We start from the raw sequence: 13,649 nt of genomic DNA on the forward strand, positions 1-13,649 counted from the left end.
CCACTTCTATTCAACAATGTACTAGAGTTCTAGACAGTGCAGGTGAAAAAAAAAAAAAAGTTATCCACAATAAAACCTTCTGTCTTTGGAAATAACACTGTCATCTATATAGAAAACCCAAAGAAGCCACTGAAACTAGTGAGTTTTGCAAGTGTGTTTAGCAAAATCAGTATAAAAATATAAATTAAATGGTTATGTCCATCGATTAACACTCAGAAACTGAATGAATTTAAAAATGTTTAAATTGTCACTTACAGCATCATTTATTTTTTTTAAAGTAGGTTAAATCTGACAAAAGATGGGGTTAGATCTATTCGCTGAAACCTACAAGGCAATGCTGAGGAAATTAAAGAGTATGTAAATAAGTGGAAAGGTAGATTAATGGCAAATACTAAGATCTCAATTCTATCCCAATTGATATATATCTTAAACACAATCCCAATTAAAATCCTGTTCTTATAGAAACTGACCACTGATTCTATAATTCATGTGGAAATCAAATGAATTATAGCCTATCCAATTTTGAAAATGAAGAACAAAGTTGGTGGACTAACACTACCTGGTTTTAAAAGATTTATAAAGCCACAATAATTAAGATAATGTGGCATTGGTGCAAAGATATAGAGATATGTACATTTCCACCAGCAGTGTACAGGGATTCCAATTTCTCTACATCCTGGCCAATACCGTTGTTTTCTTGTTTCTTAATAACAGCTATTTTAATGGGTGTGAAGTTGCATCTCATTGTGGGTTTTGATTTGAGTTTCCCTGGTGATTAATGATACTGAGCATCTTTTCATGTGCTTGTTGGCCATCTGTTTATCTTTGGAGAAACGCCTATTCAAGTTCTTTACTCATTTTTACTTTCATTGTTGAATTCTAAAAGTTCCTTATACATTCTGAATATTGATTTCTCCTGAGATACACTTGCAAATATTTTCTCCCATTCTGTAGGTGTAGGTTGCCTTTTCACCGTTGATATCCTTTAATTCTTAATGAAATCCAATTTACCTATTTTTTTCTTCTGTTGCCTATACTTTTGGCATCATGTTCAAGAAAACATCGTCAAATTGAATTATGAAGCTTTCCCTGTTTTCTTCTGAGTTTTTATAATTTTAGCTCTTGATGTTTAGGCCTTTGATCCATTTAATTTTTGTACATGGTGTAGGATACGGGTTCGATTTCATTCTCTTTCATGTGGATATCAAGTTTTCCCAACATTTATTGAAAAGACTCCCCTTTCTCCATTGACTAGTCTTGGCACCCTTGTCAAAAATCATGACCTTATATGCAAGGGTTTATTTCTGGGCTTTCTTCTGTTCTGTTGGTCTATATTATCTGTTTATGCCATTACCATACAGTTTTATTACTGTAGCTTTGTAGAATGGCTCTTTTTATTTTTAAATACACACACTCTGTCTCACATTGAGTTCTTTTAATTGTCTTCAAGTGTTGCATGAGAGACCGGCACTCTCTGTAGTGCCCAAATTTAGCCAGAACCCAGGGACAATTGTGCCATCAGGAACAGGGGAAGGTGCAACAAATAGTTAAGTTATTCAACATGGTGTATGGTTTCTTTCAAAAAGAAAAGGCATAGTCGCTAGATTAAAACTGTATGCCTTTATTCAACATAAAATGAGTCACTAAAATACAGTTTGTCCATGTGCAGAGACATTATTATACATTCAATTCTGAAGAAAGTCGTTTTATACAACCAATTAAAGGAAAAGTCTAAAAGTGAGAGGAATAAAGACAATATTGAGAGGGAGCTAAAAGGCAGAGTTTTACCTGTCAAAGTGCTAAGGCCTATGTGCACAAAGATTTTAGAGTGAACAAGACCAATATAAGGTCATTCATTCCATTCTGATTTCTCTTGGTGCTGGTGAAAGTCTTACGGTGTGATGCAATGAGTCACATAATTAAGATGGTTTTTGAAATAATAGGTCGTAGCGCTTATGGCTAAGAGGAAAGTTTTTAAGTTCTAGAGTTTCATTTGTCATGTACTCTAGATCTATCAGGGACTCCAGACATTTCATGGATTCTCTTAAGAACAAACGTGCCCTTCGATCAGTAGTTTATCATCAGAGAACAAATTATCAAATCCTTCCCAGCTCAGGAGCTATATCGCCTTATGCAACACAAAGTAAATCAAATTTGAGACTCTGGAAGAGGTTCCTTAATCTAAAGCTTATGCAGTGATTACATAAATGTTCAGCTGGGATCACTACTGAATGCTCCAAATTGCTATTGCCGGAAAATCTAAACTGGAAAGAATTGCTGACTTAGGGTCAAAGTCCAACTCCATCATTTCCAAGCTCTTGGTACCTGACAACATTAGACACTGGTTTTTGAAAAGAACTGACCCAAGAAATGTAAAATTTGATGTATCACACTTTCCATAGGAAGAACACAGGCTGTGTGTAAAATAACAGTTCTAAAATATCTTCAGATATTTTGATAGCATTCATTGCATTGCTTTTTTTTTGGGGGGGGGGTTAGTTTGAAATACTTAAAAAGAGGGCCCATGATTAAAGTTAATAAAATGAAGTGTTGACTGAAGTTAAAGTGTTTATGAGCCAACATCTGCGTATCTTAATGTACACAAGTGCACAACCCTAAATCGTGATCAGCAGCTAAAGCTGACACTACAATTCAATAGAAAACCATTACTTAGTCCACAAAATGTCTCAAATCAAATTCCATGTTCCACTCATGACAATTCGACATTATTATTGGAACCCAAAATCTTAAAAGAGAATAATCCCAAGTTTTCTTAAATCTATCTTAAATCCAATTTTGGATTTACCTTTCTTCTCCCCTAGGCATTCTCTTGTTTTTGCAGTCAAGATGAAATCATCTGTTAATATCCTAGCTTCTTCTGAGTTTGAAGAACCAGTTAAAATGAGTTCGAAGTTACTCTTCAGGAGAACCCAGTATCTAGTCAACGACCATCTCCAGCTCTCTTCCAGGTTCAGTCTGTCCTTCCTGTTAAAGAAAATCTCGCTAGGAGATTCTCCTTGTATGTTAAGACTGAGCTACATGGCGGTATAGAGATCCCTTAGTTTATATAGTCCTCATGAAAGAAATCCAATCTGCCATTTAAGGTCACCAAGTATTAGGAAAATATAGGATTACCCATCCTCCTACTTCCTGGACAGAGTTGAGACTGAGTTACATACTGGAATACACCTAACACTTCTTTGAAAGGTGAATATGGGCATTTTTGGCATACAGAATTCAAGTTGCAAATCCAGTCATCCAGGATGGAGATAAATGACAAAGGAAATTCAAGAATAAGCACTGACAAAATACAATGATTTATGCTTTTAAAAACTTCTACCAGAAAGTCTTAAAGAATGAGGATTTTGGCCACTAAAAAAGGCTAGGGTTCTGCTGAAGACTCTTTTAAGTTCTGTGACTTACAGAAAAAAGCCAATATATTAGAAAAAATCACTAATTTTATCCATTATGGAGGAAAAAAACGGATGCAACCTCTTCAGTGATATACTTCCTTCCCACTAGACCACCAGATAAAGATGTTTTTTTTTTCTTTTTAGCTTCTTTTGGGTTATTATTTGAAGGAATTAGTTGAACCTAAGATAAAGCATCTTTACTGATATACTGACCAGACATAATGCAAAAGGATTGCTTTTGGCCAGATTCTCTCAATTTAGATAATATTAAGAGATTTCTTGAAATTTCTATTAAAAACCCTGAATCTTCCAATGATAGTTCTCAACAGCGGTAAATCTTATTAACATGGCTCCTCACTTCCACATTGTTGTTTCATCTAAGGGCAATGCCTTTCTTCTTTCTTCGTGGCTTGTCACAGTTTAGTTCAGTGCCTCAAACACATCTATTACTCATTTACACTTAAACTTCCAACACATGTTGGTAAATGTGTAGCACGTATTCCTCATTGAGCCCTGACCTAGACACATGCTGTATGGTTAGCAAGACCATTCAGTTTGCATGGCTGCTTCTGTTTACCTGTGCATAGCCAGGGCTTTAGTGCAGTGCTTAGCACGTAGGTGTTTGAATATTTGAATTAGTAAATAACATGATTTGTACACAAAAACAGCTAGAAATATTATGCAAAATCTGATTTCTGAAGACCACTTGTTGTCAAGTAGTGTCAAAAACAAAGGACACAGATTTCTAAGACTGTGATGTCAATAAAATTGGGGACTCGGGTAAAGCTGTGTTCTGGTACATTGCTTTCTCACACAACTGCAGACCAACCAACCGTACCTTTAGGCTCCTGTGTCATTACCTGAATATAAATTTTTCTTCCAGTGAGGTAGGCAGCCAACTTAAATAAATATGTACCAGGAAGGGGTAGAGGAGGTCTACTGTAAATGGTCCATGGAATGCTTCACATACATTTAAATATTTCACCTTCATTCCTTTCATGGGAATTATGAGAATGCAGATGTTCCCTGAGACTTAAGAATTTCCTTCAGAAATAGTATATTTTCAGTAAAGATTTAGAGTTCTGTTCTTTTGGATGGCTAACCTATCTCCGACGTCTTTGGGCAACTCTGATGTTTGAAATGTCTTTGAAAATAGTAAGGCTGTCTTTTAAAAAGTATTCCATCTATCCTTATTAATTTCAAAATATGCTATTTTTATCAGTGAGAACCACCACAGCTGAGCAATTTGGGAGAGAACTAGTGAACTACAATAAAAAGTCAGTTTCATGGGTCATTAAGATACATTTTTGAAATTTTGACCTTATTTTCTTTCAGGTCATCTATAAATCTATATATTATTCTTTTTTAAAGAATGGGCTGTATACATTTCCAAAGACTATCTAGGTATCATTTTGCTTCCTCAAGCATATCCTAAAAACAAGTATTTACAACCACAAAATTACGTTCTAGGACATCAGGATTCCAGATTATCTCTAGGTAAAAGACTATGGACAATTAACGTCTACTAACTTTTCTCATTTTCACAAATGCCCTTCTAGACACTAGGGAGATCAAGATCCAAGTTCACCTAGCTCTTCTACTGCTCCAGATCAGGGACATTAAAAAAAAAAACAAAACTGGCTTTGAAACTCATTTCTCAGAGAAAAACTGGAAAACAGGAAAAAAGCGTCCTATTACCTTCATGAGATGATTTCTTCACATAGCCCTGGCCTGGAAGGCACTGGTAGTGAATGTTTGCTAATGAATTATTAACCACTGTGGAGAAAGAAAAACATATTTTCCCCTTGACATATTTTCTTACCATTCTTTGTTTTAGAAGCAAACAATGGGCATATTAAAAAAAAAAAAAAAGTTTTTTTTGTTTTGCTTTGTTTTACTTTCCCAGTGACATCAGGTGGTGAAGAGATAAAACAGTTCAAAGGTAAAAACAGAGTCGCACAGATTAAGAGAATTTAATATTTTACTAGAGTTCTCAAAGAAATATGTTACCCTGATTTATCACCAAAGTACTCATTTTACTCCCTTCTGTACAATCTGTGGTAATCTTAGTAATATAAGGCAACAAACTGAGGGCCCTTACCCACGCCACTCTCAGATGTATGTCAGACCTCAAGATTCACCAAAAACTCCAAAGTTTTTATTTTCACTTTAATTATCTTTTACTTAATAAAATGAAAAATAATATATGAATACATACAATCTATATACATATATTTATTGCAAATACTTAAAATTCTTATGTAAAATGATTTTTCTATATTTGTGAAAAAATATGACTTTTTAAATGGTGTCGACACCAACTTCTCTGTACATACCCTCAATTCCAATGTTAACAATTCCTTTAAAAAGGCAAAAGACACAAAAGTTTAGCATTTACCAAACCAGTCTGTACAAACCTTAACAGCCAGAAAGAAAAAAAATAGCTTGCAGTAAATAAGTCAATTTTCTTTTAAAATCAAAAACTCCAAAACCATTCCCCTTATTGCATTTTTTTTTGGAAATAACCTAAGTGTCTTTAGAGTAACTTCCTTTGAAGTCATTTGTGCCTTAACGGTGAGGTCCTACATCAAACATACCATATGTGAGAAATTCAGTCTTTCACTGTCACTTTTTACATAGATATTAAAATATATATTACTTAAAATATATTACTGGAAAGGTATTTTAAAATTGATCTTTAATAGCTGTATCAAATGTAAAGCATTAAAAAAAATAAAGTCACCAAGAATCTATGAAGATCTTACTTCCAACTTTAGGAAATGTTTTACCTACTGTTTTCTTTCAATAGTTATGTAGGTATTGAAACATGGTAGGAAATATCCCTGCCCATTATCATGTTTCTCAGTCTCTTTGGACTATTCTATAAATTGAGCTGAAAACTACCCTCGGCCAAGTTTTTTACTTAGCACATCGTTGTAAAGCAACGGGGAGACTTTCCCTCATTGCTGTGAAGTGAAACCAATAGGTCAGAGAAAACCACCCTGGCACTGCTCATAGATAATAAGTTGCAGAAATAAATAGCAGTGTGCTGACCAGAGACAAGCCCCGCCCCCCCAACATTATTATAACAAATCATTTCACCCAAGAATGTTTTTAAAGACTCTAAGGCAGAGAAAGGCAATACTAAGTAATTAGGATGGTGACTGTCAGGTCACTAATATGTAGGAATTTATACCTTCACCTGGAAGGCAATGAGGTCTGCCTTTGGCTATTTATTTAAATGTGAGATAATTCCTGAAACATATCCATCTGCGTGCCTTTCCAGCCTACCATGCAAGTATGCTTCCCCTACCCCAAGACAAATTTCACATCTGTCAGATTTTATCCTTTAAAATGTCACATGGGATACCACAGATAGCTTCGGTATCCTGAGCACAGGGCTGAAGGAATAAAAGTAGAGCAAACACCTCCAGGTTATTTGGCTTTATTTTCTACTTAATAGGATGGAGAATTTTAATCAAAATTCTTTAAGATTTAACATTCAGGAAACCTTCTCTGCTAGACAACTTAGCATATTCGTGAGACTGAGATGATATAGTTAATGCTACCTGCCCAAGGTGACCTGCAGTGAAGGGTATCTGAAGGCTTGAGAAGCACACCCTGGAGGCGTAATGCCTGACTAGTCACTGGAAATAGTGCAACTTAGTACCATAAAAAGAATCTTAGCGCTTACTAGAAAAATTTTGGACTGAATTGAAAAGTAAAGTAATTCTGAAAACCTACGATAAAAATTGCTTTAAGGTTACTGGAATACCATATTCTAATAATTAAAAGATTTTCTTGTTCCTAATGCTTCATTTTCAAAAGGCCCAGATTGTTTTTTTTTTTTTTCTGTTCAGCTCGTAAGATGAGCAACTTTCTACTTGAAATCACTGTTTTGAAACAAACTGATAAATAGAATGTATTCAATTTACTATTGACCTACGAGAACCTAACTATTCTCTCATCTGGACAATATTGAGGCAGTGTACCTATTTGACAATTTGTTTAAAGGGCATTCATAAATGCAAATATTTGATTAGCTGGATATTATTTAAGAAAATCTAGTTAATAGTAATGCTTAGGACCATCTGCAAGAGCTTGGGTCAAGATGAAGAGGCACGATATGGTTTGCTGTCTAAATGGACCCGGAAATCCCTGATGCCTTTCCTCCTTTCCTGATTAGTCTGTCCATCCTCAGATTAAGGGAATCATAGAGGAGAAACTCCTTATGATCGGAAAGGTGCAAAGAAATCACTTTAATTAATTCAAATTGGTAATTAATGTTTAGCATGGCGTCAGTTCTGAAACCCCCAGCCACAGGTCTTTTTTCATCTAAGGTTCTGAAATTTTGGGAACAGAGCCATGGTTTCTGTTTCCTACTGGTTCTTGGCTGGAGAACTTCAACTTTATCCTTGGATCCTTGCAGGTTTCCTATCTCTTAGCTATGTGTGTGCTGGAAGAAAAGGCAAGTTAGAAGGACATCTAATTGTCCTGGCTGAAACTAGAACACAGATATTAATCTTATATTTACCTTGGGCCAGAAAAGAAACAGAAACAAAAAATGAAAAACAGTGAAGTAATAAGTTTCTTAGGGAGTCTGAGAAAGAAGTATTAAAAGAGTGTATAACGTGGAGGGTGGAGAGGAGGGTAGCAGAATGGGGGCAAAGCAAAAATTACTACTACCTACTTTCTCCTAATCTGGAATGTGACTTAACAAGTTACACTGCTCTCCATGGTGTAAATATCACATCCTGAATATTAAGTACAACTACAACTGGACTAGGTTACAGTAGTGTTTTTACTTTACACACTTGAAATCAGGAAACTTGAAATCAATATGCAAATGGTGCACATTGACAACACTCGATTTTTAAATATCAAATTTTGGTAAATTGTAGATGTTCTTTAACCATGCCTTAAATATATGTACTCAAAAATTCTTTAGTCACTAGATACAGATTAAAAACACAACAAAAAAGAATAAACAAAAACAACAAAACTCTGGAGGTAATTTTTCTCCTTTCTAGATGTTCCCTTGGATATTCACTGAAGCCCCTTTATATCAGAAATTTCTAGTGCACAAACAGCAGTAATCCAAGAGGGGACATATTTTTTATAACGGGAAAAGTATATGACTTTCATTGTATGCGTGTATACGTGTGTGCATATGTGTGTTCCAAATAACACATGAAAAGATTACTCCATACTCCTTAGATGCCTGGGAGGCCAAACCAGGTTTAACGGAATGGGCAAATGTGGCATTAGTGAGCTTTTCTACCTGCAGCAACAGCTGACTACAGAACATTAAAAGTAATGGGTTGAGAGAGAAGAAAAAAGAGGCTATCTTGTTTCTAATATTAAAATTCTTTTCCAAAGTTCACGTTCAGTTTAACTGTTTCTGCACCTTTACTCCCCTTGCCCAACAAAACACATGGTTCAAGTCACCCATTGCTAACACTTCTCTTAATTTTAGTATTTCAAACCTGTTTGCAAGCTCCCATGAATAAGTAATTGTATATTATTGCTAGAACTGTTGCCCTGCCCCAAACTACGGTAGTACAAGGCACCGGAGAGCATACCCTTCAAGGCCCACACCCACTGTTTCAGGGCAGGGGAGTGGGGTTAGGGAACAGCAGGGATCCACAGATTGCCAGCACAGTGCTTGGCAACTGTACTGGTTGATGGAAGCCAAGAACCAAGAGCTTTCATAGTTTGAAGTACTAGCTGTGAAATTAATGCCTTATCAAAAATCTGAACTTAAGAAGGTTCCATCTAAAGTAAAGGGACTGAGTAAACCCTGAATCCAAATTCTGCAAAGGCTGAATAATCCAGGTAAAGCCTACTGTCAGATGGTCAAGACATAATCAACATGAATGGTCACTTCTCCAGACCATTCCTTCACTCTTCCTAGCCTCTTAGGAAATGACAGAAGGGAGACAAGCTTCCTTTCGTCACGCATGGCATTTAACTTTTCTCAGAATCACATGAAGTGGAACATAAATCTGAATTTAAATAATACATTATTACCTAAACACTTGGGAAAATGTTAAAACAAAATGTGACATATTTACATGATTTTGTAAGTGCAAACGTCACAATTTCATAAAGTCTCGCTCGACTAAGACTATACAAGGTGCTCTTCCTCTAAAATGTAAGATCTGTACTCTGTATTCCTGATTAAGTAACAGCTGTCTCTTAAGACAATTGAAACCTACTTGTTTATTTCTGTGATTCCAAAAGGACGCAAAAAACAAATCTCGTCAACCCTTCCCTTCCTGCTTCCTTTACAGTGCGTTCTTTCTAGTCTCGTTACCGAACGACAAGGCACGAGACACACAGTTTAGAGGGGCCAATGCAATCATCGTGGCAGAACGCTCCACACCCCTTGCACATGATCATGGCTTTCAATCGGCAGTAACATTTTGAAGGCGTGTCCTCTATGCTGTTCTCTTCAGGAAAGGCCTGAACAGGAATGGTCTGGCCATGGCTGCTGGGATTCATAGCTTGGCTAGCAGGGATGGTAGTGACAGTCACTGAAAAGGACATGACATCACCTACGTTACTAGATACCTGGCTACAGTCAGGCATCCCCGGTACGGCAGAGTTACGGTCCATGTCTGATGAGGTGGAGACATTGATCATGCCTCTGTAGCTTGGCCCAATCTGAGTGGGGCTTCCATACAGCTTTGGGGTTTGCAGTGGTGGAAGGAGGAGAGGCTGATGGGTGGGACTGTCTGCAGGTGGAGGAAGAGCAGTAGAATTGAAAAGCTCGGGGCTGCTATGCATTGTTTTACCTCTCACTGCATGAGCCATTTGCTTCTGTGCTGCCTGAATAAAATCTCTGGCTAGGGTCTTTTCATCGAATGTTTGGCCTCTAGTGAACAGATAATTCTCCTTGCTTAAAGTGGTTTGCTCATGCACTTGTGTCTCTGCCTTGACATTCTTTTTAGCTAAACAATCATTGGTGGATAGGGTTTCTCTACTGTGGGGTCCTGAACTTGCTTCACACTTGCCAGAACTCTGGGAAGCCCGGGGCTCCTCCTTCACCGTGACAGATTCTTGCTCATCACCAGTACTTTCCTCATCAGTATCTTCTTCTTTGCTGCTGCTACTGTCTCCTATTGCATTTTTACAGTCTGTGTATCCCATTTTCAAGGCCTCACTGGGGCTACTCAGACAAAGCCGGTCATCGGGGTTTAGAGAATGGGTCCTCCTAAAGCTCTCTGAACCCCGGCCATAGGTGGAAATGTTAAGTAAGTAGTGGCCTGCCATTGCAGGCTTCGATGTCCTTCTACCAGCAAAACCCAGCATGAACCTCTGGCTTGTGGAGATATCTTCTAACTGGAAACCTGAGTGAGTAAAGTTGAACTGGGAAGGCTGCACAATTGAGAGAACATTCTGCCTCCGAATTTGAACCCTTTGGATGAGAGTCTGAAGGATCTGATCTTGGGTTGCTTTACTCAGTCCTTCTTGGTGTTGGTGTGTGTCAGTGCTAGAGTCCCTCATATCCTTACCTGAAAAGAGTGGAAGGGGTCTCGGAACCTGGGGGAGATGCTTACTTTGCAAGGTTTTACCCAGTTGCTGTACAGCTGGATGAGACTGCCTCTCATGAACTTCCTCTCTGGTGCTGTTCTCTGTTACGTTGGTGCCTGTGGGTGCTCCTGGCCCTGGTTCCTCTTTTGTAGTCAGTGGAACAGTTTTCATTTCGACTTTGGTGAGAGGTTTAGGCAGAATTTGCTCCATGGGCACATCTTTGCCCTGGAGCAGCTGAGTGACCAAAGGATTATTAGCAGGGATACTGGAGCTTGGCCGTGAAATGGGTCCATTCATATTTGAAGAAGTTCCTGGAGTTTTAAGGCTAGGAGCTGCTGGCAAAGTGCTCAAAGATGTAGCTGACCCGGTAGGTGCTACAGTTACACTGACCTGGGGTAGAGAAAGCTTTTCTAAAGTGGCTGCTATTAATAAAGATGTTAAAGGAGAAGAAGTCAGATCCACTGTAGCCCTAGCCGTTGTCTCTGCTGAGACTAAAGGGTTTGGTGTATTCTTACTAGAACCAGCTTTGGGCTCAAGTGTGCCATCAGCCGCAAAATAAACAGGTGAGGCACCTGAGATTAGAGCAGGACCTGTCAGAGCAGAAGGTACTTTCTCCTGCCTGCAATTACTGGGCCCCTGTAGGTGGCTAAGAGAGGCCACTGTGGCGATTGCCCTGGTGGGATTCGGTTTCTCATTCAGTTTCCCTAAAGCTGGTGGGGGTGCGTTACTGTGAGCTGGTGATGGGACACTTGTGCATGCTCCACTGATGGCAGATGTTGGAGGCACTGAGGGGGTTTGCTGTAGTTGTGCTCCAGAGACACTATGAGGCTGTGCCGGGCCTGTGGTCTTGGTCTCAGATTGGGGTTGAGTCTCTGAACCACAGGGTAAAAGCTCTCTCGTACCTCCCCTGCTTCCAGTTCCTGCCAGTTCCAGTGTGGGGCCCTTTCCAGTTTCACTGACTCTGTCTGAGTCTGAACTTCCTCCTCTAGCGGTGTTCCTTTCACCACCCTCTCCTGGACCTTGTCCACCCCCTGGGCCAGGTCCTGGAATGGTCCCTCCAACTGAGGCGGCTGCAGCGGCTGCGGCTGCGGCGGCAGCTGCTGCCCTCTGTGCTTTGACCAGCTGGGCTTTTGCTTTGATGTCTGCAAGAGTTCTGGCTCCTGTTCTGTTAGGACTAGTGATGGAGACTGGAAAACGAGCCCTGGGAGAGACCTGCGATGTAGGAAACGGCATGGGGGAGATTCTGGAGACCGGGATCTGAAAGAAGTGGGGGAGAAAAAACCAACAGAGCTTAGTTTTCATTTATAAGAATAACAAAATCTCATTGACACTTACATGTTTAGAGTAAGGTGACAAAGACGGCAGGTCTCTGGCTGAGAGACCAAACCACAGAGACAGCAACATGATTTTATTTCCATGTGCCTTCTAACTCTTCTATTGGTGCCAAAGACTCTCTTCCACTCAACATCCACTCTCACCTCAAAATCCCAAACCTCTCTCCAACATCAACTCTCTTCTATGTCACAACTACTCACAAGAGTTTATTATATAGGAAACAGACCATTCTACAGTATCTGCATTTTAAAATGTGTATGTGAGAAGAGAGAGAGAAAGAAAGGAGTAGCATATGACTACTGTCTTTTACTTCTTGTTTTACTACAAGATCCAGGGGGGAATTCTTGCTCTCTTCTGTTCTATACGCGCACATACACAGACAAGCATATAGGCTGAATTATCGCGAATTACAGCAGCTTCTAGATCACACTGGAAGGATAGCGTGTGATCCACAGGTGGACTCCACTCTGCCCACCCACATGAATGTATATAATATATATAATGTTTACCACAATCATTTTTATCCCTGGTTAGCATTATACTTACCTGTGGAGCTTTTTAAAAATATATATGCTTTGAGTCCCATCCCAAAATTTATAAATTAGAACCACTAGGGGGAAAAAAAAATGCTTTTCTAAAAAGATTCTTGTGAGATTCAGATGCAGTATCAGGTTTGAAACCACTGATTTTCAGGTCATAAAATACCATATCTGAAAGGAATCTGACTTCTGTTCAAAACAACCTGAGCTACTGGAATTTAAGAATGCATTAAGAGTCTAGTTAAGCTGGTAGAGTTTAAAGAAGCAAATAAATAACTGTTATAGATGTTCTAGGGCATTTAATTTAAAAAAGAAAAATCAAGCCACTGAGCTCTAAGAAAATGCACGTCATTTTTCTGGAAGTCCTTAAATTAAGAATAATAAAGTCACTACCGCAGGAACAAACAGATAAAACTAGAAAATTAAATATAAGAAAGTAAAAGCACAGCTATTTGGGGGACAAACAATCTTGAGTGTAACAATACACCTAGCACAATAAATGATACCTATCATAACAACTGAAAATCATTAATAACATGTTGATGAAATAAGGACAATATTAAAAGTGGTTAAAATCAAAAGTTTTAATACTCATTTTAAGATAAGTTCCAGTTATCTATGTAAATAGCCCTTTTATCTGTTTACGTGGAATAAATGAGACATTATACTTTTTTTTAAGCACATACTACTCAAAGTTGTCTAGGCACTGATAACAGTTTAACTTATCGAGAAGACCTACCCTGTATAGCAGAAGAATTAAGATTTTCTCTTTAAATATATACTGAATGGAAAATATACAATGTGCTTTGGAGTTTTCCATCTCTTT

The 13,649-nt window shown here is 38.3% G+C and overlaps 1 protein-coding gene across 4 annotated transcripts in view; it reads right to left on the bottom strand.

Annotated features, from left to right (window-relative positions):
- Positions 1–1,601: 1,601 nt before the first annotated feature.
- ASXL2 (additional sex combs like 2, transcriptional regulator) overlaps positions 1,602–13,649 on the bottom strand; it is a 106,109-nt gene continuing 94,061 nt past the window's right edge. For all 4 annotated transcript variants that reach the window (XM_015588184.2, XM_015588183.2, XM_006910290.3 and 1 more), the window contains one exon: positions 1,602–12,206. In XM_015588184.2, coding sequence (XP_015443670.1) covers positions 9,726–12,206 — 2,481 coding nt within the window. In that variant the 3' untranslated portion in view covers positions 1,602–9,725. The remainder of the gene's footprint in view (positions 12,207–13,649) is intronic.

Source organism: Pteropus alecto, unplaced genomic scaffold (assembly GCF_000325575.1).
Source record: "Pteropus alecto unplaced genomic scaffold, ASM32557v1 scaffold61, whole genome shotgun sequence".
NCBI lineage: Eukaryota > Metazoa > Chordata > Mammalia > Chiroptera > Pteropodidae > Pteropus > Pteropus alecto.